Source organism: Pelophylax lessonae (genome assembly GCF_965119305.1).
Source record: "Pelophylax lessonae genome assembly, chromosome: 9".
Classification (NCBI taxonomy): Eukaryota; Metazoa; Chordata; class Amphibia; order Anura; family Ranidae; genus Pelophylax; species Pelophylax lessonae.
In genome coordinates, this window is record NC_138776.1 from 66,561,282 (window position 1) to 66,584,216 (window position 22,935).

General features: G+C 42.8%; 1 protein-coding gene across 1 annotated transcript in view; it reads left to right on the forward strand.

Annotated features, from left to right (window-relative positions):
- Positions 1-22,935, forward strand: part of PTPRE (protein tyrosine phosphatase receptor type E) — a 383,381-nt gene that overhangs the window by 180,573 nt on the left and 179,873 nt on the right. Inside the window, exon 2 of the mRNA XM_082267389.1 lies at positions 16,391-16,502. Coding sequence (XP_082123515.1) covers positions 16,391-16,502 — 112 coding nt within the window. The remainder of the gene's footprint in view (positions 1-16,390; positions 16,503-22,935) is intronic.

Consider the following 22,935-nt stretch of genomic DNA (forward strand, 5'->3'; position numbering starts at 1 on the left):
AGCATATTTAAAGGGTAACTCCACTTTCGTGGGGAAAAAAATTGCAAATAAAGAAAGAAAAATATAGCTTATACAATTGGGACACAAATCATATTGTAATTAAATGTTATTAAAAATTACCTTTCCTTTTCAATCTTCAGCCGCTGTAATTTTCTGAAAATGCAATGCAATATGGCTACCTGGAGTTGTTCTGTACACAGAATGTGTACTGACCACGCCCCAGAAACATCATTTCCTGCTTGTGTGATTGGCTCACCAATTTTCCCAGAAGTCTGCCTAAGATACAAGTTAGATTTCTGGTATCCCCTGCAACAAAAATGTCATTTTTGGTGAGATTCTCCCTATAGGAACACGTCTAAAGGGATGCAGGCCCAGCAGATTTCCTCATTAGAGCTCTGCAGCTGCCACAGCTGATAGATAATTATGAAACCACTCCTATTAGACCCATTCAGCACAGAGGCAGAGAGGAACAAACAGTGATATCTTCAGAATAACAAAATGTAGGAATCTGCAACAAAGTTTGTTAAAATCCTTGCAATGTACAGAGATCACCCAGAGGGGAATGTTTTTTTTCTCAACAAAAGTGGAGTTACACTTTAAAGAGTAACTCCACTTTTGTTAAGAAAAAAACATCTCTCTCTGGGTAATCTCTGTACATTGCAAGGATTTTAACAAACTTTGTTGCAGATTCTTACTTTTTGTTATTCTGAAGAAATCCCTGTGTTGAGTGTCTGTGCAAATCTATTGGCAATGGTTTAATAATTCTCAACCAGCTGCTGCACCTGTAAATCTCTAATAAGAACAGTTGCAGGGTCTGCATCCTTTTAGACGTGATTTCCTATTGGAAGTATCTGACCATAATTTTTTGTTGGAGGGGATGCCTGAAATCTGACTTGTATCTTTTTGTAGATTTCCAGGAAAATCAGTGAGCCAATCACACAAGCAGAAAATTGCATATCTGGGGTGTGTCCAGTATACATTCTGTGTACAGAACAACTTCATATTGCTTTGCATTTTACAGAAAATTACAGCACTGCAGAACGAAATGGAAAGGTCATTTTTAATAACATTCAATTACAATAGGACTTGTATCGCAATTGTATATGCTATATTATTTTTTTATTATTATTGGCAATTTTTTTCCATGAAAGTGGAGTTACCCTTTACCTGTCTAGAATCTACCAAGAACCAAAGTATAGTTTGGTTTAGGCTGACCCCTTAAAGTGTAAGTCCAGCCAAAACTTTATTTGGTTTTGGATAAAATGAAGGGTCAGGTTTTTGAAGGGTATCCGAGGCTTTGTTATAGAGATTTCCCTACAAAAGCAGTAAAAGCCAGACATGGGTTCCAACTCTTCCTCACTCTTCCCAGACATAAAAAAGAAAAAAGTTTTGGCTGGACATATTCTTTATAGTGGTTGTAAACCTGAGACATGAAATATGAACAAAGCATATCCCTCTATTGTGTGTACTTGTCTCAGTCCAGAGCATTTCTGTCTGCTGCCTCATTCCTCTGCTATCTGTAGGAGTCACTGCTGATGAGTTTTCCTGACACCAAGAAAAAAATGGGGACAGGGGATGGGACAGCCTATGCTCAGCCTCAACTCTGTACCTGTATGCTGTGTGTTAAGCAGGGTGTGTCCCTTCCCTCCAATCAGCTCTCAAAACTCTCCTCACTGATGTGACTTAACCACTTTAACACTAGCCACTGTGCTGCTACTGTGGCACAGTGGCTCGTTATCGTCTAGCGACGTAGACCTACGTCGCTAGACTCCTCCCATGTAGGCGCGCTCCCGCTGTTTTCATTCACAGCGGGAGTCGGGCCAGGGGAGGAGCGGCGGCGATCGCCGCTGCTCTGCCCCGATCGTCGGGGAATCCAGTTTGGAGATCCGCCCGCCTGTGTAAACAGAGTGGGCGGATCTCCTAAGTGACAGGGAGTGACAGATCAGAGGGTTCAGCATAGCTGGACATCCGATCTGTCCCTGTCTCACTCAGTCACCTCCCCCCCCCCCCACACGTCAGTAAGCACCAGGCATACATTAACCCCTCCCTCTCCAATAAAATTAACCCCTTCCCTGCCAGTGTCATTTTTACAGTAACAGTGCATATTTATAGCACTGATTACTGCAGTAATGTCACTGGTACCCCCAAAAGTGTCAAAAATGTCAGTCAAGGGTCCGATCTGTCCGCCGCAATGTCGCAGTCCCGCAAAAAAAATCGCAGATCGCCGCCATTACTCGTTAAAAAAAAAAAACACCAAAAATGACAGAAATCTTTCCCTTAGTTAGTAAACGCAATAACTTTTGCGCAAACCAATCAAAATACGCTTATTGCGATTTTTTTTTACCAAACATAGGTAGCAGAAAACAAATTAGACAAAAATTTAAAAAAAAATTGGTTTTTACATCTTTTTTGGGGGGAATTTCATATAAAAAAAATGTGAAAAATATTGTTATTTTTTCAAAATAAACGCTCTTTTTTTGTTTATAGCGCAAAAAGTAAAAATCGCACAGGTGATCAAATACCACCAAAAGAAAGCTCTGTTTGTGGGAAAAAAGGACATAAATTTTGTTTGGGTACGGCGTCGCATGACCGCGCAATTGTCAGTTAAAGTCGCACAGCGCCGAATCGCAAAAAGTCACCCAGACGTAAGACAGCAAAATGCTCTAGTGGTAAAGTGGTTAAGCTCTCCGCCCCATGCTTTTCGAAGCTGAGAGATCCTGTGAAAATTCTGCACTTTGAATGGATGTAGGGGAAAGGCAGCTGTAGTTACACAGGTACAACTTATGTAGGAATATTTGTTTCATCTCTGTGTATCACCTGAGACCAGTCAATGGGTAGAGGTAAGGGTTTACAACCACTTTAAGGCTCCAGTCACCAGCCTATAATATAAGGTGAGGTAGTGCGGTTGCAGTGGAAGGGATTTAGCTTGAGAGAAGTCACACAAGGGAGGATGCAAGAAGGACCATGTGCAGAATAAGAAAGGTATCTCCTGAAGATAGATGTAGATTCTAAATTATGAGCATACTGTTCCAAAATATAATAAGGAGAAAAAGCTGGTCTAAAACAAAGGCAGTAATTATTTAGCTTGGGCAACAGAGGAACGTTGTTTTGTGTTCTTCTCGCTAGTATGAGAGACAAAGAGCTGCCATTGTCTTGATGGGAAAACTTTCTATAGAGAACAGCCATTCTTTCTTGTTGATTACCGTAGATATCTGTGAGCATTAAAGAACCAGTTGTGAGGACACATTTGTAGGAGCCTTACCAGTTATGTGTACTATAGCTTTAATAATCAGCATGCCACAACACATGGGTGTAATAAACAAGACGTTTGGCTCCCGTAAATACCAGAAGATCCAAGCAGCACTCGTGCTATTCGCACCATCCATATTTCTCTAGCGCTCATTGACAGACGTAGTCCTCGGTGATACACCACCTTCGGGTTATGTTGCCTCCACAGGAGCAGGACTAGACAGGAAATTAAAAAGCTCTGGCCACACCCTAGGGGCAGTCCCAGAGGGTATATCCTCTCTCTCTCTGCCTCAGCAAATCAGTTATTTTCTGTCTAGTTAGGAGTAAGGACCTAGATACCTTGCTGGGATCTTAGGTCCTGGCAAGATTTTTTTCTTAAAGGATTTTTTAGACAGCTTTTTTTCTCCAGTGTTCCTGTGAGATCTTCAAGTTGCAGGCCGCAATTTGAGGAGACCGGTGGTCTACCTCGAGGGTTTTTTTCTGTTTGAAAAAAAAAAAAAAAAAAAATGTTTCTCTTTTTTGTTGAGTCTCATCATTAAGGATGAGCATTGTAAACTTCTAGTTGGCACCGGTTGGGCCTTCTAGATTGGGATTTGATTTCCATTTTCCCACCCCTCATTTGTGATACTGCTCTGGGACGTCCCGAAGGTGGTGTATCACCGAGGACTACGTCTGTCAATGAGCGCTAGAGAAAAATGGATTTTTGTAAAATCTTACCGTAAAATCCTTTTCTCTTAGCTCATTGACAGACGTAGTCCCCGCCCCTCTGTTTTTGAGTTGGGTTGGGTTAAAATCTCTAAAGACTGCTTTTTCACATAACTGATTTGCTGAGGCAGAGAGAGAGAGGATATACCCTCTGGGACTGCCCCTAGGGTGTGGCCAGAGCTTTTTAATTTCCTGTCTAGTCCTGCTCCTGTGGAGGCAACATAAACCGAAGGTGGTGTATCACCGAGGACTACGTCTGTCAATGAGCTAAGAGAAAAGGATTTTACGGTAAGATTTTACAAAAATCCATTTTTACCACAATAATGTTGACACAAGGGTTTACCTTACACTGGGTCTCAGCTATCAAAATGTCAAACAGATTGTGTTGTCCTTAACAAGGCGTGATGTTTCCAGCCTTATTTATTAAAGCATCTATTATATAAATGGTCTTTGTTGTCCTACAGCAGCCAGTCAGCGTGTTACCAGCCCTGTAGATTGAAAGATGAAAAAAGAAAGTCTGAATGTTAGTGCTGGCTGTAGGCAAGTCAGACAGGTGTTATTACAGAGAACCAAAATCATGGGAACGACCCTTACAAGCTAATTTGAAGGATCTATATTTTGGGACTGTCATCATCTACTTCACAGGTTTCAAACACACAAGGCCCGCGGGCCCAATCCGGCCCTCCAGGCCATTTCATGTGGCCCTTGCACCTCTCCTGCAGCTGCTGCATCTCCCTCATCTCTGCCCCCACCTTGTCTCAGCAGACGGCAGCAGAGAGGATGGAACTCCTCTACCAGACCTTGTGCTTCTCCCTGCAGCTGCAGAGAGGACCACCCCCCAAACTGCGTTGGCAGCAGAGAGGAGGACACAACTCCTCTTACAGATCCTGCACCTCTCTGTGCAGCCGCAGCACCCCCTCCTCTCCGCCTCTATTGGTCTCAGCATTCAGCAGACTCTGGCAGCTGACTGCAGCCCTCCTCCAGACCTTGCAGTTGCTGCTTCCCAGCTCTGCCTCCAGCTTCTTCCCAGCAGCAGCATATGGTAAAGGGGATGCACTGTGCTGTAAGGGAAGGTGGGGGCTCTTGAATTCTGAGAGTGGTGGGCTACAGATAGAATCGGCCCTCTGAGGGCAACCATAATTCTGATGCGACCCGAGATTAAATTGAGTTTGACACCCCTGATCTACTTGCTTGACCACCTAGGGCAGCTGTTCTCAACCTTTTTACCCCTGAGGAACCCTTGAAACAATCTTCTGGTCTTAGGGATCCCCTGCTAAAACTAGTTTATTAGAAATTAGATTAGTTGGAAAATTGCCTCTTACATTTATGGCCAGTGGAACAATAGAGTGGTGGTCAGCATGCCACGTTACAGCCAAAAAAAGATTATTGGTGCTATACAGCTGGCTCTTCAAGTGAAGTTGACTATGGAACTATGCAGGCACTGCCAAGTGGGAGGTCAATCAGCCACAGCTCAAGGAACCCTTTGCCACTTCTGGAGGACCCGAGGGTTCCATGGAACCCTGGTTGAGAATGGCTGACCTAGGGAGACACTGGCCTAAGACAAGTATGCACCCACTGACGTGACAACACCAAAGCATGCACATTTGGTTTTAGGTCAGTGATTCAGGATGAAGTGAGGCAAAGGAATAAGGAAGGCTGCTCCAGAATTTGGATGATTAGGGAGCAATCTTCTACTCTCATATTTCTTTCTCATTCCTGTGCCTGGCCAATCAATAAATAATGTACTGTAATATTGTGGGTTTGCTGTCAAGCCTACATTGGAAAATATCCAATTTTATGAGATGGGACAAATTGGTCAAATTATCCATCATTAAAACTGTTACTCCAGAACAAAAAACGTTGAAGAGCCAACGCAAGAATTTAATTGGTTGCTTTGTGGCTAAGGGTAGTAATGTTTTAGGATTCTGACATATTGGGCTCAGTGTATTGTTTTATAGCCTTTCTTTTTATAGTCTATAGCAGCCTTTTTTAACCAGGGTGCCCAGGCACACTGGGGTGCCTTGATGTTTCTTCAGGGGTGCCTTGCCAAAATGCCTAAAAATTGCTCCAAAAATTGTATACAAGCCAGCGGGCTGATGAGGCCTTTTCGTTACACAAAGCCACAGGTTTGTGCACCATTATGGCCTTCTAGCCGCCGGCGTCCTTACAACCAATGACCCTTCCCTGCCCCTTTCTGTCCGCGCTGGGGGTCACATTAGCGATGGAGAAACACTGAGGGAGAAGAGAAACATTGGGATACTAATTAGTACCAGTATGAAAACGTGTACAGTATTGGATTTGAAAGGATAAATCACCGCTAACGTTGGGTGTCTATGTGTGAATGTTGATGCATTATGTAAAACTATTGGAATCGTTTTTTTACATTTTAGAATGGGGTGGCCCGAGACTGTCCATAATTTTAGAGGGTGCCTTGAGACTGTCCATAACCTTAGATGGTGCCTTGAGACTGTCCATAATTTTAGAGGGTGCCTTGAGACTGTCCATAATTTTAGAGGGTGCCTTGAGACTGTCCATAATTTTAGAGGGTGCCTTGAGACTGTCCATAACCTTAGAGGGTGCCTTGAGACTGTCCATAACCTTAGAGGGTGCCTTGAGACTGTCCATAACCTTAGAGAGTGCCTTGAGACTGTCCATAACCTTAGATGGTGCCTTGAGACTGTCCATCATTTTAGAGGGTGCCTTGAGACTGTCCATCATTTTAGAGGGTGCCTTGAGACTGTCCATAACCTTAGATGGTGCCTTGAGACTGTCCATAATTTTAGAGGGTGCCTTGAGACTGTCCATAATTTTAGAGGGTGCCTTGAGTCTGTCCATAATTTTAGAGGGTGCCTTGAGACTGTCCATAATTTTAGAGGGTGCCTTGAGTCTGTCCATAATTTTAGAGGGTGCCTTGAGACTGTCCATAACCTTAGAGGGTGCCTTGAGACTGTCCATAACCTTAGAGGGTGCCTTGAGACTGTCCATAACCTTAGAGGGTGCCTTGAGACTGTCCATAACCTTAGAGAGTGCCTTGAGACTGTCCATAACCTTAGAGGGTGCCTTGAGACTGTCCATCATTTTAGAGGGTGCCTTGAGACTGTCCATAACCTTAGATGGTGCCTTGAGACTGTCCATCATTTTAGAGGGTGCCTTGAGACTGTCCATAACCTTAGATGGTGCCTTGAGACTGTCCATCATTTTAGAGGGTGCCTTGAGACTGTCCATAACCTTAGAGGGTGCCTTGAGACTGTCCATCATTTTAGAGGGTGCCTTGAGACTGTCCATAACCTTAGATGGTGCCTTGAGACTGTCCATAACCTTAGAGGGTGCCTTGAGACTGTCCATAACCTTAGATGGTGCCTTGAGACTGTCCATAACCTTAGATGGTGCCTTGACTGAAAAAAGGTTGAAAAACACTGGTCTATAGAATATGTGCTACAGTACACAGTAAACAAAAATTTTATAAAAAGTGCTATGGGAGACAAGTCCCCCCGTTGTCCACAACAAATAATCACAAGCTAAGATTATTCTGATGGAAGTGCTACAGGACATAAATGCTCTTGTAGTCCATACCAACCAATCATAAGTTGATATGACATGACTCTTTATTTTCTTAATGCAGCATGGGGCCCTGAAAAAATTCCTAGCTGTTGTAATAGGTCACAAGGTTCCTCCTTCACTCTGTGACACTATTACAAAATCCCCTTAGTGTTTTCTTTTGCAATGGTATTACTAATTTTCCCATTAAAGAAGTGCAACAGTACAATAAGATAGAGTAGTGGTGTGCACATTAATGCTGACCTTGAAAGACAATATCATAGTTGCTAGATAGGGTGCAGAAGAAGGCAATTGGAAACAAACAAGAGCTTGCGCTCTATAAGTAGTATTTTATATCATAGGAATGGTGGGGATAGTCTCTTATCTGGGGAATTGAAATAGTGAATAAAAAGACCATCTTTACTGGTATTATGACAGTAATGGATGGAGGGAGAAAAGAAAGATCTGGAGCTTAAGAATGTGTATGGAGGGCAAAGTAAGATTAGAAGTAAGGAAAAGAAGGGGGAAATGAGAGAACGGGATGGAGCAATGTAAAGGGACTGCAAAAGGAGAAGATGATGGGATGAAAAGAGGGTTATGAGGAAGAACTCTGACCACAGGAGGGCAGGTCCTGCATAACAACCATAAGCTGCAAGAGTAGCGGTCATACCTTTACTATAGGGAGTTGGTGATGGTTTATCCAGGGAGACCAGACTTTGAAGTATTTTTTTTGGGCATTATACAGGATAGTCATCACCTTTTCCTGTACCATAGTGCCCATAAATCCATTTAGTGTTTGTAATGGAAGCCAGTTAAAGCCTAGCTTCCATTTCCTAGGGCAGATTTGGAAAAAAAAGTGAAAACCTTACTCCTAGTGTGAGGGATTAGCTCGGTAGCGGGTGTGGGTGACCCTTTGGGGGGGTTCGTTACACAGAGAGACAGCCGAGGAGTGGTTGAAAACAACAGTCTATGGTTTATTCTTCCAATTTTCTTCAAACAAGTGCAAGCATCCAAACGGCAAAAATCAAACAAACATAAAAATAAATCCTGGCCACTTGGGGCGTCTACCTTCACACACAGGAACCTACCTATGGTGTCTGTCCCAACCTACTGCTGGGCAGACACTGCTGGTCATACAGCAGAAAACCAATAGTCTTTGTTTTCTTTTCACACAGAAAAATCCAACACTTCACCTTCAGAAGTCTTTCAGCTCACTGCTCTCCTTAACGCACACAGCTCCAGGAGGCAGCAATCAGTAGTCATCCTCTGGATAACTTATAGAGGCCCTTATTGCCTCATCCTGAATAGCTGAAGCTTTTTCAACGTCCTAACACCTTTCTGGCTACCTCTGCAGCCGACACCCTATAGTAATTGGTGAATTGTCTAAACAAGGCAGAAATGTATCTCCCGTCTGTGACAACACCCACAAATTTACCTGACTTCCTGTCACACTAGTTACCCCTTTGACCCCCAAACCTTCCCTCCTTGCCTGTACCCTCCCCCAGTTGTCTCCTGATTCTCTTTCTCCTGATCCCTTCACCTGCTTTGTTACCACATCTGTATCCTTATGCATTGTCCCCTCCACCCCAATACTTTTCCATCCACACTTACAAACTTTAGCCCAAAGGAGTGCTCACTAGACTATGACAAACCCACTCAATACTACACAAACCCATCACCATTCTACTGACTTAAGTGGGGTATACACTATAAGAAAACTGGATGAACGATCATGAACCGATGAAAGAAAATACAATTAGGCTACATTCACACCTGAGCGTAGCGTTTTTCGCGCGTTTATTACCGCGATTTTTGCGGCGTTTTTTACCGCGATTTTTACCGCGACTTTTGTGCAGGCGTTTTTAGATTGAATAGAGATCAATGGAAAACGCCTGTAATCTGCCCAAAAAGAAGCTCATGTACTTTTTTGAGCGTTGGGCGTTTTGTATACAGCGTCAAAACGCTCAGATGTGAACAGGGGCCATTGAAATGAATAGGATTTGTCTTGTTGGGCGTTTTGAGAGCTGATCCTAGAGCAGAAAAACGCCCCAAAAACGCCCCAAAACGCCTAGATGTGAACGGAGCCTAAAGATTTTTTGTGTTGTTTATTGTTTCTGATCCTGGGCAGTCTTTTGTTTCTGATAATAGAATGAAAACGGTACACATTAAAGAGGTTGTAAACCCTCTCTTGGAACTTGTACCTATAGGTAGGCCTTTAATAAGGTTTATCTATAGGTACTGTAATTATCTCCTAAACTTGCATCGTTTAGGAGATATTTACTTTTAATGCAGCTGATAATGTCATCGGCGCATGCGCTCTGAAGGAACGGCCACCCGTGCCGTTCCTTCAGAGCCCTGTGCCGTGAACGGCGGCTCCCGCGCGCATGCGTGGGAGTGATGTAATCGCGCCTCCGGCCAATCAGATGGCCGTAGGATGCGAACCAGGAAGCAGGACGGCCGAACATGTCAGCCGTCCTGTTGCTGTGCGGGTGGCACTGCGGGGGCTTCGTTCTAAGGTAAATATTTCATAATGAGCTAGTATGTGATGCATACTAGCTCATAATGCCTTTGTCTTACAGTTTTTTTCTCATTTTTTTTTTTTTTGCAGGGATTACTTCCACTTTAAGCGAAAATCATTTGTTCTGTTCCCGTATGAGAAAAGTTTTGAAGCTTGTCACTTCGGAAGTTTTCATTCAGAAAGTCGGAATCAGCTGTAGAAAGTTGTGTACACACTATACGAAAATTGTTACGAAAGTTCTTTAGCTTAGTAAAGAATTCACCCATTCTTCTCCTATGATCACAATATGTTAGTATTACAACGATATACTGTAGGTAAATATTTTGTTGCTAATCATCACCCTTTGAATGGGTGAGGATCTGGGGATGGATTATTCAGTAAAAGAGCAAAATTCCAATAAGAGCAACTACAGTATTTATGATTTACTGTTTAATATTCTTGTGGCTTTAACCACTTTCTTGTAATTACCAAAAGTTATTGAAACAGAAAATTGAGAATCCTGCTGGCTGATAACAGCAACACAGGCACTTTGATGAACGGGGCCAGCGAAAAGCAACTTCTAACTGGTTACTCCCAACTGTCCCTGATTTCGAGGGACAGTCCCTCATTTGGAACAAAGTCCCTCAGTCCCTCTTTCCACTTTCCTCCACATTTATCCCTTATTTTGGTTTGATCTATATAGTTGTATATAAAATGCACTAGTTACTGTGTATATCAAAACATGTTTCCCAGTGCTAAACCTTTTATCCAATTTCTAAATTGCTGCATTTGTACATTCCAAAAGCCAATATAAAAGGAATAGTAGTAAAAAAAAAAAGCACTTGTAGGTTGAACCATTCATTTTTTTTTGCACAACTCTCCTTTAACCTTCTTAGCGGTATTCCCGAGTGTGGCTCGGGGTTAAATTTCAGAGCCAAAAGCAGTAACCCCGAGCCACACTCGGGGTACCGCCAGAAGCATCGCTGGATCCTAAAAGCGGGGTTACTTACCTTGCCATCAGGATCCAGCGATGTGTCCCGGCGGTGTCTGGTGGCGGTTCTTCCTCCCGATCCTCTCCGTGCCAAAGCTTCCGTCTCGCGTTCGCAGGGGGGTGGAACCGGCGGCAAATTCAAATGTAAAACACACCAAACACACTGATACAGTTCAAAATAAAAAAAAAATCACATTAGATTGCCCCCCAGTGCCCTTTCATGCAGTTTTACTGTACTTTTTATGTGTGTATGTATGTATATATATATATATATATATATATATATATATATATATATACGTACATATATCTATCTATCTATATATATATATATATATATATATATGTATACATACATACTTTAACTTATTTATAGTTTTTTATTATATTATAATTTATGATTTTGTGTTTCCAACTTAATCATACCCGATATGTTATAAAGAAGAACGCACAGTAAAAAAAAAATCATATGTAAATACAGTAGTTGGTTTGGGCTTCTCATTCTTAAGAATTACATGCAAAATAATGGTACTGCTTTCAGCACCTAAAATCCGAAGGAATCATACCACCAGGGAGGTTAAGGCAGGCATGGCAGGGATGTGTTTTCTATCCCTATATAGTTTTGCTAATAGGTTTCCCTTGTTTCCATCTCAGAAAGTTGGGCTGTATGACTTTAGTTGCTGCTGTTGGAATATCGCTCTTTTACTTAAATATCGGCATGTCAGTGTTCCTAAGGACTCTGTTTTTCTGGGGATGCCTAAAGTGATTGTAAACGATCGCCTTGTAAAACAAACCATTCGGTTTCAAATAGAAATGAAAGGCAAAACATTTTTGTATGGATATAAAAAAAAAAACCTTTTAAATACCTTTTTTTTTAAAAGTGATCCCATTCCCTCTGTTCTCAGCTGCATAAGGGCTGGGGGAGGAGAAGCAGCAGCACACTGAGCTTCCCAGTGAAAGGCTGTGCAAGGGGGTGGGAGCATGCCAGGACAAGTCTGATCATTGGAGGAGAGTACACTGAGTTCCCAGCATAGCTAGAGAACTGACCACAGTGTGCTCTTCTGCTTAGTGCGGTCAGTTTTTAATAGGAAAGCAGGGGACTGGCAGGAACACCAGGGATTTCCCATATAGGAAACAAAGAGAACGGGATATTTTCTCATACACGTACACACTTTAAGTGTGACATAAAAGTAATTCTAGAATCTTGCGGTATTTTGTGACCTCAGGGTTAATTGCACAGTATTTTGTGACCTCAGTGCTAGTTACAGCCGACAGCCCCAAATAAACAATTGTCCCTATCTGAAATGAGTGTTTGTAATTTATGTCACAGTGTACGTGGCAGCCGTATATCCTTCAATGATCCATTACTGGTCTGTGGATAGATGTTCCTCTCTTGGGAATAGAGTTCTCTATATCTATGATAAATGGTGGAGGACGTGGGCAGATTGGGGACGTTCTGTAGACGTGCAGTCATGGCACATCCACATGAATAAAATGTCATATGATAGGTGACCCATAAACTGCACTATGTTTAATCAGTGATTCATCTCTGTGATCTGTAAATAATGTGCAGTCTCCTATATTTGCTCCTAATTTTTTATTAAAGGGATTTTTACCTGTCGTGAGGCTGACAACCTCATTGAGAAGCAGCCATTGGCCCCCCTGTGGGCTATATAGTAATTCCAGGGCAAATGCTTTACATTAAGCTGCTGCGATGGTTTGTGCACGGCTCAAAGGTTGGCTGTTCCTCTTCCAGCAAAGGTCATTAGCCGTGATTCTCTTTAAAGGGCAAGTCCATTAAAAATGTGAATATTCTGTTCACTTGGCTGTGCTGGCTCCTCTTATATCTAGCATTGACAGAACATAATCTACAGCTACACTAAAATCATTACCAGTTTTTCCTAAGGGATATATGGAGGATCCAGCACAACCAATCTGCATTGCTGCTCAGCAGTGGTGGAACTACCAGGGTCGCAGCAGGCACACTGGGCCCTGGAGTTCCGCCACTGTGGGGGGCCCGCCTTTCTTTCTGTCACTGCGAGGGGAGGGGCGGTCACTGCGAGGGGAGGGGGGCCACCCCCGCCTGCCCGTTCTGTCACTGCGGGGGGGGGGGCTGCCCCTGCCCTCCCGTTTTGTCAGTGGCTCAGAGCCTGTACTGACAGTCCCTCCTACCTCACACGGATAGGAGACAGATGATCTTCTACCCCCCCTCTCCTGTGTGCACCGTGGGAAGTGTGAATGATCACATTCAGCTGCTGAGCTTCACCCTTCCCGCTGTGCACACAGGAGAGGGGCGGGAGGAGAAGATCGGCTGTCTTCTATCAGTGGGAGGGAGGAGGAACTGTCAGTGCTGGCTCTGAGTCTGAGCTGTATGAGAGTACTGCTGATGGACACTGATAGTCAGCATTGATGAGCACTGATAAGTGGCACTGATGAGCAATCATAAGTGGCACTGAGGAGCAGCACTGATAGACAGTGTTGATGAGCACTGATAGGTGGCACTGATAGGCAGCATTGATGAGCACTGATAGGCGGCATTGATGAGCACTGATTGGTGGCACTGATAGGCAGCATTAATGAGCACTGATCGGCAGGATTGATGAGCACTGATAGGCAGCATTGATGAGTACTGATAGGTAGCATTATTGAGCACTGATAGGCGGCATTGATGAGCACTGATAGGTTGCATTGATAGGCAGCCTTAATGAGCACTGATTGGCGGCATTGATGGGCACTGATAGGTAGCATTGATGAGCAGTGATAGGCGGTATCGATGAGCACTGATAGGCAGCATTGATAAGCACTGATTGGCGGCATTATGAGCACTGATAGGCGGTATTGATGAGCACTGATAGGTGGCATTGATGAGCACTGATAGGTGGCACTGATAGACAGCATTGATGAGCACTGATAGGCGGCGTTGATGAGCACTGATAGGCAGCATTGATGAGCACTGATAGGTTGCACTGATAGGTAGAATTGATGAGCACTGATAGGCGGCATTGATAAGCACTGATAGGTGGCACTGATAGGCAGCACTAATGGGCACTGATAGGAAACAGTGAGAGGCAGCATTGATATGCACTGATAGGCAGCACTGATAGGCAGCACTGATGGGCATTGGTGAGCACTGATAGGAAGCACTGATAGGCGGTATTGATGATCACTGATAGGCAGCACTGATAGACGGCATTCATGAGCACCGATAGGCAGCACTAATGGGCACTTATAGATGGCATTGATGAGCACTGATAGATGGCCATCATGAGCACTGATAGGCAGCACTGATGGGGCTGCACTGATAATCAGGACACCTATGATCAGAGCCCTGATTATCAGTGTAAATAATGTACTGACAGTCTTGCTGGTAACGGCTCTCCTTTCCTCACACAGACACAGCATGGGAAGAAAGGAGTGCCAATAATCTACAAGTCTGTTTACATGTGATCAGCTGATCACATGGTAAAGGGCCACTGTGATTGTCCGAATAACACAGCAATCACAGAGCATGCTGGATGCGGGCCCCAGGGGGGCACATGATAGGCAGGACTCTGCGGGGGATGTCCATGGACGCCATGGGAGGATTGTAATTTGATCAAATACACAAGAAATTTAGGATGGTATGCCTGAAAAGCCATAGTGTCTTTCATTTCCTCTAAGGCAGTGGTCTCCAAACTATGGCCCAGGGGCCAGATTTTGCACTTTGCTTGCCTTTATCTGGGGCACTATTTCTTCAAATGACACAGATGGTGGGATACCATGCCTCTCACTGACACCAGTGATATGGCACCATTCTTCCCACTAACACCAAGCATGTGGCATCATTCCTCTCACTTCTTCCCACTAACACCAAGCATGTGGCATCATTCCTCCCACTTCTTTCCACTAACACCAAGCATGGGGCATCATTCCTCCCACTTCTTCCCACTAACACCAAGCATGTGGCATCATTCCTCTCACTTCTTTCCACTAACACCAAGCATGGGGCATCATTCCTCCCACTGACACCAAGGATGTGGCACCATTCCTCCCATTGATACTAAGGATGGGGTAACATTCCTCCCACTTATACCAGCAATGGGGAACTATTCCACCCACTGATACCAGTAGCGCACTATTCTTCCTAAAGATACCAACAATGGGCACTATGCCTCCCACTAAAACCAATGATGGGGCACTATTCCTCCCACTGATATCAGCATCAGATACTTTGTCTCCTAATAAAACCAATGATGGGGCACCGTTCCTTGCATTGATACCAATGATGGGGCACTATTCCTCCCCCTGATACCATCATACCAACAATGTAACGTTATTCATCCCACTAAAACCAAAATGGGGCATTGCCATAGACACCGGGACATTTTCTACAGTCCACTAAAGGCCCCTAAAGCCTGAAGGACAGTGAACTAGAACTTTGCTTGGGAAGTTTGGAGACCACTGCTTTGTGGACATAACTTTGAATAAGGAGTAACTTTTCTATGGACTGCCTATTGCTAGGGTAGCTCCTAAGGGGTGGGGATAATGTTTCCTTCATTATGTTTGATCTGCTTGATGGTGACATATACAGTATACCGACCCAAGACTCTGAAAATCTATTTTCATTGACTATTGTAGCTCCCTCCTCATTAGCCTGCCTCTCCACAAGCTATCCCCTCTTCAGTCTGTCATGAATGTCGCTGCCAAACTCCTCCACCTTAATAACCGTTCAATGTCCGCCACCCCTCTCTTCCATTCCCTCCACTAGATTCCCATTGCCCAACAAATAAAATTAAAAACACTAACAATAACATATAAAGCCATTACAACTCTGCCCCGAGCTACATCACCAATCTTATCTCCAAATATCACCTAAGCCATCCTCTCTGCTCCTCCCAAGACTTCATGCTCTGTAGCCCCTTGTCTTCCCCTCCCATGCTCATCTCCAGGACTTCTCTAGAGCCTCTCTCATCATCTCACTACCCCAATCTGTCTGGTTATCTCCTACTCTGTCCTCGTTTAGGCGATCCCTGAAACCTCATCTCTTCAAGGAGAACTATCCTGCCTTCAGCTAACAACGGAATCCTCTACTTCTCCCATCAGTTCATCCTTCACAGTTACTACCTCCCCCTCCCTAAATTAGATTGTAAGCTGGCAGGAGCAGGGCCCTCCTAACCCTCTTGTATTGAATTGTATTGTTGCTGTATTGTCTCCTTTTATATTGTAAAGCGCTGTGCAAACTGTTGGCGATATCTAAATCCTGTATAATAATTATAATAATATTTTCAGGAGCATGTTTGGAATAGGCATACTGGAATACAATAGGGGGATGCATGGTGTATGTGATTCACTGGTATAGTTTTTATTTCTCTTTACTTCTAAATTGATAAATGTGGATTTACATATGTTTTTTTTTTTGTGTGTATTTTTAGGTAGCTGCAATGGGGTGGATTTCATCACCAGCTGTGTACCTTGGTATTACACTAGGCCAAGTGTTGTCTGCACATGGGAATCAAACAACCGCCTCTTACTCCACTATACCAAGTAAGAAGATTGCACAAATCTATATATATGACTCTAAGCTGGCTTCTTTGGAAATATCAGTCTTCTAAAGAAATACATTTCCTACTCACTGAGTAACTGACGTATGAAATCAAAAACACATTGATGGATTTGAAACGCACACAAGGCCATTATTTGTGTATATCTAATTATGAATGTATTTTTTATGTTTTTTTAGCTAAGATCCACTTTATTTTATTGCATTGCTGTCCATGTCAGTGGGTGTCTGAAAGGCAAAACAATAAATGATAACTTTCACAAGATCTTAAAGCATTCACGTGTCCATGATCCTGGAAGAACCGCACTATGTGGCAAACTGGGAACTGTACAGCTGCCGCTGGAAAACGATTGCATCTGGTCTCAAAGTCTTCTGTGTATGCCCCGACAAAATACTGTTCATTTCTATAAGGACTCGGAGGCCATCTGTCATGAGACCTGCCATTAGACGGCCTCTCCAAAGAAATCAATAGGATTTGTCCATGCATGCACAGAAAACTTTGGGGTCAACTACGAGAGTTTCCAGCCATGGGCGAGTGGTTCCCCATGGGCCACACAACTTGGATCTACCAGCATTGTGGACAAGTCAATATAAGACCTTGGAGGGGGTCTTATATTGACTTGTCCACAATGCTGGGAATGAGGGAACAAAGTTGTTCTAAAAAGAAAACGTGTTACTGTATAATAGTTAAAGTGGTTGTTAAGCCATATGGAAGAAATGGACTGGATGGCGGCACTCCAAAAAATGAGTCCTTTATTGAAGAAAACAAAAAATACATGAAGGATAATCATACCACAGCGGCAACATTTTGAATGGGATTTTACACATTTTTATAAGTGATTGTTCTTCTTTTTTGTTTTTCCCATTCTTCTCCCTTTCCTCTTGTTTCTCTTCATTCTGCTCATTTTCTCGATGTTCTCGCTTTTGTCTTTTTTTTTTTTTTTACGTTTTTTGTTTTTCTCGTTTTTTTTATATTTTTTTTTCACTTTTCTCATTTTTGTGATTCTTTCATGCTCTTATTTTTCTTGTTTCCTTGTTTTCTCGTTTGCTTGCTTTCTCTCCATTCTCCCATTTTCTCAGGTCCAATACATATTATTATTATATGTTATAATGTTATATATTATTATTAATTAATGTTATTATATTAATGTTATATATTATAATATGTTATAATATATATATTATTATACATATTATTATTATTATTATACTTGATGCTGTTAGCACTCTGTAAGATTGCTGTATTTGACTTGATATATTTGTACGCCGATTGTCGTCAGTGGTCACACTACAATGCTAGTATGATTTTAGGACATATATATATATATACTGTACTCCTAAATGGGACTGACAGTTGTGGAACATTTTATTCCCCTATCTGAAGGTATCTCTTCGTGTTGATGGTTTATATGTGTCTATATTTATAAACATTTGATTTATTGATGAGACTTCGGTGTTACAAAGTAACCTTTTTAGCATTTTATTGATTGATGTTTTATTTTCTTTCTATTTGTTCCAGGAATATGGCCTTTAGACCCCGTTCACATTAGATCGCTCCGACTTAGGGGGCGACCTGTGAAGTCGCGTGCACCACTGTGCACCGCGACTTTGGGGCGACTTGCACGGACTTCACATAATGGAAGTCTATGCAAGTCGCCCCAAAGTAGTACAGGACCCTTTTTCTAAGTCGGAGCTACTTGTGTCGCTCCTATTAGAACGGGTCCTGTACTACACAGTGGGAGTGGGAGGACCGCGACTTGTCAGGCTGACAAGTCGCCTGACAAGTCGCCTTAGTGTGAATGGACTCTTACTGCTCATGGTCATGGCCATTTCCTGTTGCTAATAGTTAATTTGTGTTGCCAAATTTTGCCTAATTGGACATGTGCAGGTGAGCCTAGTTAGAATGATCTCTAGAGGTATTCAATTATGTATATATATATATATATATATATATATATATATATATATATATATATATACCTGCACATTTGCCCATTATTTCAGCTATGACTAAGCACCAGCTTTGGTGCGAAACGCGTTAACTACCAGTGTCATCATCTCCGCTGTGGTATGATTATCCTTCATGTACTTTTGTATTTTTGTTTTCTTCATTAACGGACAATTTTTTTGAAAAGCCGCCATCTAGTCCATTTCTTCCATATGCTTCTGTTGCAACCAAGGCGTGCACCTGAATTTCCTCTGTGAGGCTGAATTTTGAATGGAGGCTTTTTGTCCTGGAGCAACACAGTGTCTTGGTTGTTAAGCCACTACAATAAAAACATCCCATCCCCTCTGTAACATAATGCTGTGTGCCCCTGTGTCTGTGTTATATAAAAAAGCTGCCGGTTTGTACCTATATCAGAGTGTCTCCCGGCGCTCACGTGGCTCCTCGGCTCTCTCCTCTGCCCGGCTGACAGCTATAGCGAGCAGGGCGAGCACTCCCGCTGACATCAACCGGGGAGGAGAGCTAGCCAAGAAATCACGTGAGCGCAAGTAGACGCTCTGAATTAGGTATAAAAATCAACAGCTTTTTTATATGACACAGACACAGGGGCACATAACGTTAGGTTACAGAGGGGATGGGATGTTTTTATTGTAGTTATAATAGCAGCAGGAGGGGAGGGGGCGAGCACTGACACAGAGTAGACAGGCATGGAGGGAGGGGGGAGAGGAGGACAGAGCAGGGCTGTGGATAACGGAGGCATGTAAACTGAACACAGTGTCAGGGCTCAGCAGCCATGATAAACCATGGTCTGTTTACAGAGGGGAGGGCATAGCCGGGCAGGATCAGCCAGGTTTTTTAGGTGATAGAAGGGGCCAAATTACATGCTTTAAGGGAACAGGTTTATGTTTTTTTATTTTTTTAGGCAAAACCAAAAATGTAATGTATTGCAACTTGCCAATCATTTGATATAGGGGCTGCATTCATTTTTACTTTTCTAAGTCATTTTCCCTCTAGTTTGATCTGGTCAGTAACACACCGCCTGTATTAGAATGCCCCCACTCTGGATGAAGGAGCACAGGGGGCACAGCAGACAGCAGCATTATCAGTTCGGGGGGTGTTGGAGTGTTAGATGGTCTTACAGATATAGATACACTAATGATTTGAAGCCAAACTCAAGCTAATACTTAATAGGCAGCTACAGCAAACATTTTCTTTTCCTTTTGGGATAAAGGTTTTACATAAATAAAAGCTGATCATTGTTCCATCTCTGTAATTGCAAGAGAGCTTTTCTGTTGAAAACAAATGCAGCCACCATGCCTAAGAATTGGTAAGCTGCGATAAAATAAATGTTTGCTTTTGGAATTAATACTGCTATAAGGTTTTTTTCTGCAAGGTGCCGGATCTGGGAGTTGTTGGTTGTATTTCACTGGTTGTCTTTGCTTTATATATATTTATTATTTTTGCTTTGTTGTCACTCTACCTTGAGTAAGCATACCTCCCAACTTTCTGAGATGGGAATGAGGGACACCTATTAGCAAAAGTATGCAGGCATAGGACACACCCCCTGCCACACCCCTTTAAAGGAGAATTGTACAAAACAAAATGATTGATTAAACTCACAAGTGCTTTTTTACCATTGCTATTCCTTTTTATTGGCTTTTGGAATTTACAAATGCAGCAATTTAGTAATTGGATGAAAGAATTAGCAGTGTAAAACACTTTTTGAAAGATAAATAGTGCATTCCATGTACATCTCTATAGATCAGACCAAAATGAGGAGAAAAGAGGGACAGAGGGACACTGGTCCAAATCAGGGACAGTCCCTCAAAATCAGGGACAGTTGGGAGCTTTGAGAAAGGGACCCTGGTGGTTCTGAAATATTGGACTTTTCTGTTTCAATATTTTTATTGAAAATAAAATGATGTGAAAATAAAATTAATGCTGCGCTATGGTGAATATACAAGTGCAACTCAAATATTTTTATTGAAGTATTTTCACAAAAGAGAATACAAAAGTTATCACAAAGAATGCGGATCTTCCACAATGTACAATACATACAGAATGGATAACAGTCCAAAAATGTGTTAACATAATACAGCATAGAAAAGGCATTTCCCCAAAATGAGAGACTTCACAGTCAGTATAAAATGCACTGCCCATGTGGGGTAACCCCAAGACATGTTCAAAACTCTAAGTGATGCATTAACCACTTTACCACCGGAGGATTTTCCTGCTTTACGTCTGGGCCACTTTTTGCAACTTGGCACTCCGTGACTTTAACTGACAATTGCGCGGTCATGCAACGCCGTCCTTTTTTTCCCTCAAACAGAGCTTTCTTTTGGTGATATTTGATCACCTCTGCGCTTTAGATTTTTTGCGATATTAATAAAAAAAGAGCGAAAATTTTGCGAAAAAATTGACATTTTCTACTTTGACAGTTAAAAAATATCCAATACAGTCAATTTTTCATATATTTAGGCCAAAATGTATTAAGTTACATGTCTTTGACAAAAAAATCCTCAATGAGCGTATTTTTAACCGCTTTAAGACCGGAAGATTTTACCCCATTCCTTTATTCCATTATTTTGCGATTCGGCACTGTGTTAATTTAATGGACAATTGCGCGGTCATGCGACACTGTATCCAAATTAAATTTATTTCCTTTTTTTACCCACAAATAGAGCTTTCTTTTGGTGGTATTTGATCACGTTTGCACTTTTTATTGTTTGTGATATTAATAAAAAAAGAGCGAAAATGTTGAGAAAAAAAAAACAATATTTTTTACATTCTGATATACAACATTCCCCAAAAAAATGTGTAAATCAAAATGTTTTAACATTTTAGGCCAATTTGTTTTCTGCTACATATTTTTGGTAAAAAAAAAATCACAGTTATTGCGTCTACTAACTAAGGGAAAGATTTATGTCATTTTTATTGTTTCTTTTTTTTACTAGTAATGGCGGCGATCTGCATTTTTTTTTTTTTGCGGGATTGCCACATTGCGGCGGACAGATCGGACCCCTAACTGACATTTTTGACACTTTTGGGGGTACCAGTGACATTACTACAGTAATCCGTGTTATAAATATGCACTGTTACTGTAAAAATGACACCGGCAGGGAAGGGGTTAATTTTTATTGGTGATCAAGGGGTTAATGTATGCCTGGTGCTTACTGACGTGTGTGGGGGGAGGGGACTGTGTGACACAGGGACAGATCGCAGGTTCAGCTATGCTGCCTGTCACTTAGGAGATCCGCCCGCTTTGTTTACACAAGCCGGCGGATTTCCTCACTCGATCCCCGACGATCACTGCCTCTCCTCCCCTGGCCCGACTCCCGCTGTGTATGAATACAGTGGGAGCGAGCGCGCCGCCGAGAGAGGGGAATGTCTGGTGACGTAGGTCTACGTCGCCAGACGATAACGAGCCACTGTGCCGCAGTAGAGGCACAGTGAGCAGTGGTAAAGAGGTTAACATGGCACATCCCTGGCCTACTGTGCCCCAGGGGACCGAGCTACCACATATTGCTCTTCCAAGCTTAAGGTCAACCCGTGGACCTGAATGGCTTAGAAATACGCCTGGTATAAACTGTATCCATTTGTAGAAGGGGGTGACTGGACTTTTAAAAAACATACTTACATAATGAATGTGTTCTGGTCAGAATCTTTTGCACTCGAGGGTAAAAGACAAAATTTGGGATTTTTTAAAAATCATACCTTCCTAGGTGGATGCAGCATCTATCTGATCCTGCATCTGTAACCCACCACCTCTAAGTCTGAGAACTGAGCAATCAAACACCGCTGATCGCTCAGTTCTCCCCTCCGCTCTGATCAGAGAGTGGTGACTGTCACTGGAGTGCCGGGCTGGTAGAGGGGAGGGAGCGGCTGGCTCTGTCTCCCAGCGGCGCAGCTGAGAGGCTGAGCCAGGTGCCAGTCCAGGCTGCTGGGTGGATCCCGACGATATGTTCACGATCTTTCCCCAACTTGGACCGGCTCTGTGACATCAGCCGACAGCGGGTCACAGTCAGTACAATACAGTACAGTCAAACAAGCTCTGGCTGTATTTCTTCTTTAAGTTCACAGAGGTGTTTGAAAGACACGCAGTACAGCACTTGTAATTGACATATAGAATTAAAAATTCGGATGGGGTTGTACACATGCCATGGCAAAATGTATACCTCCTGTTGTGTTTGGTGGGCAGTGCCTCCACTGAATGTGACCCATTCAAGTAGCAACGGACAGCATCTGTTTATGTCTGCAAAAATGCAAAGGGATGCAAACCTTTTCAGTTTTTTCTCTGGGCACACCAACAAACTTTGATGTAAGCAGATGTAAACTGATGTTCATCCATTTACATTCACCCTCCTGTAGACATACACTAGGGGGAATTTACCAAGAGCGGAGCAGACAGGATTCGTAGCAGCTTTACGTGGCAACCAATCAGCTTCTATCTTCCCCTTCATCAGTTAGGCTGA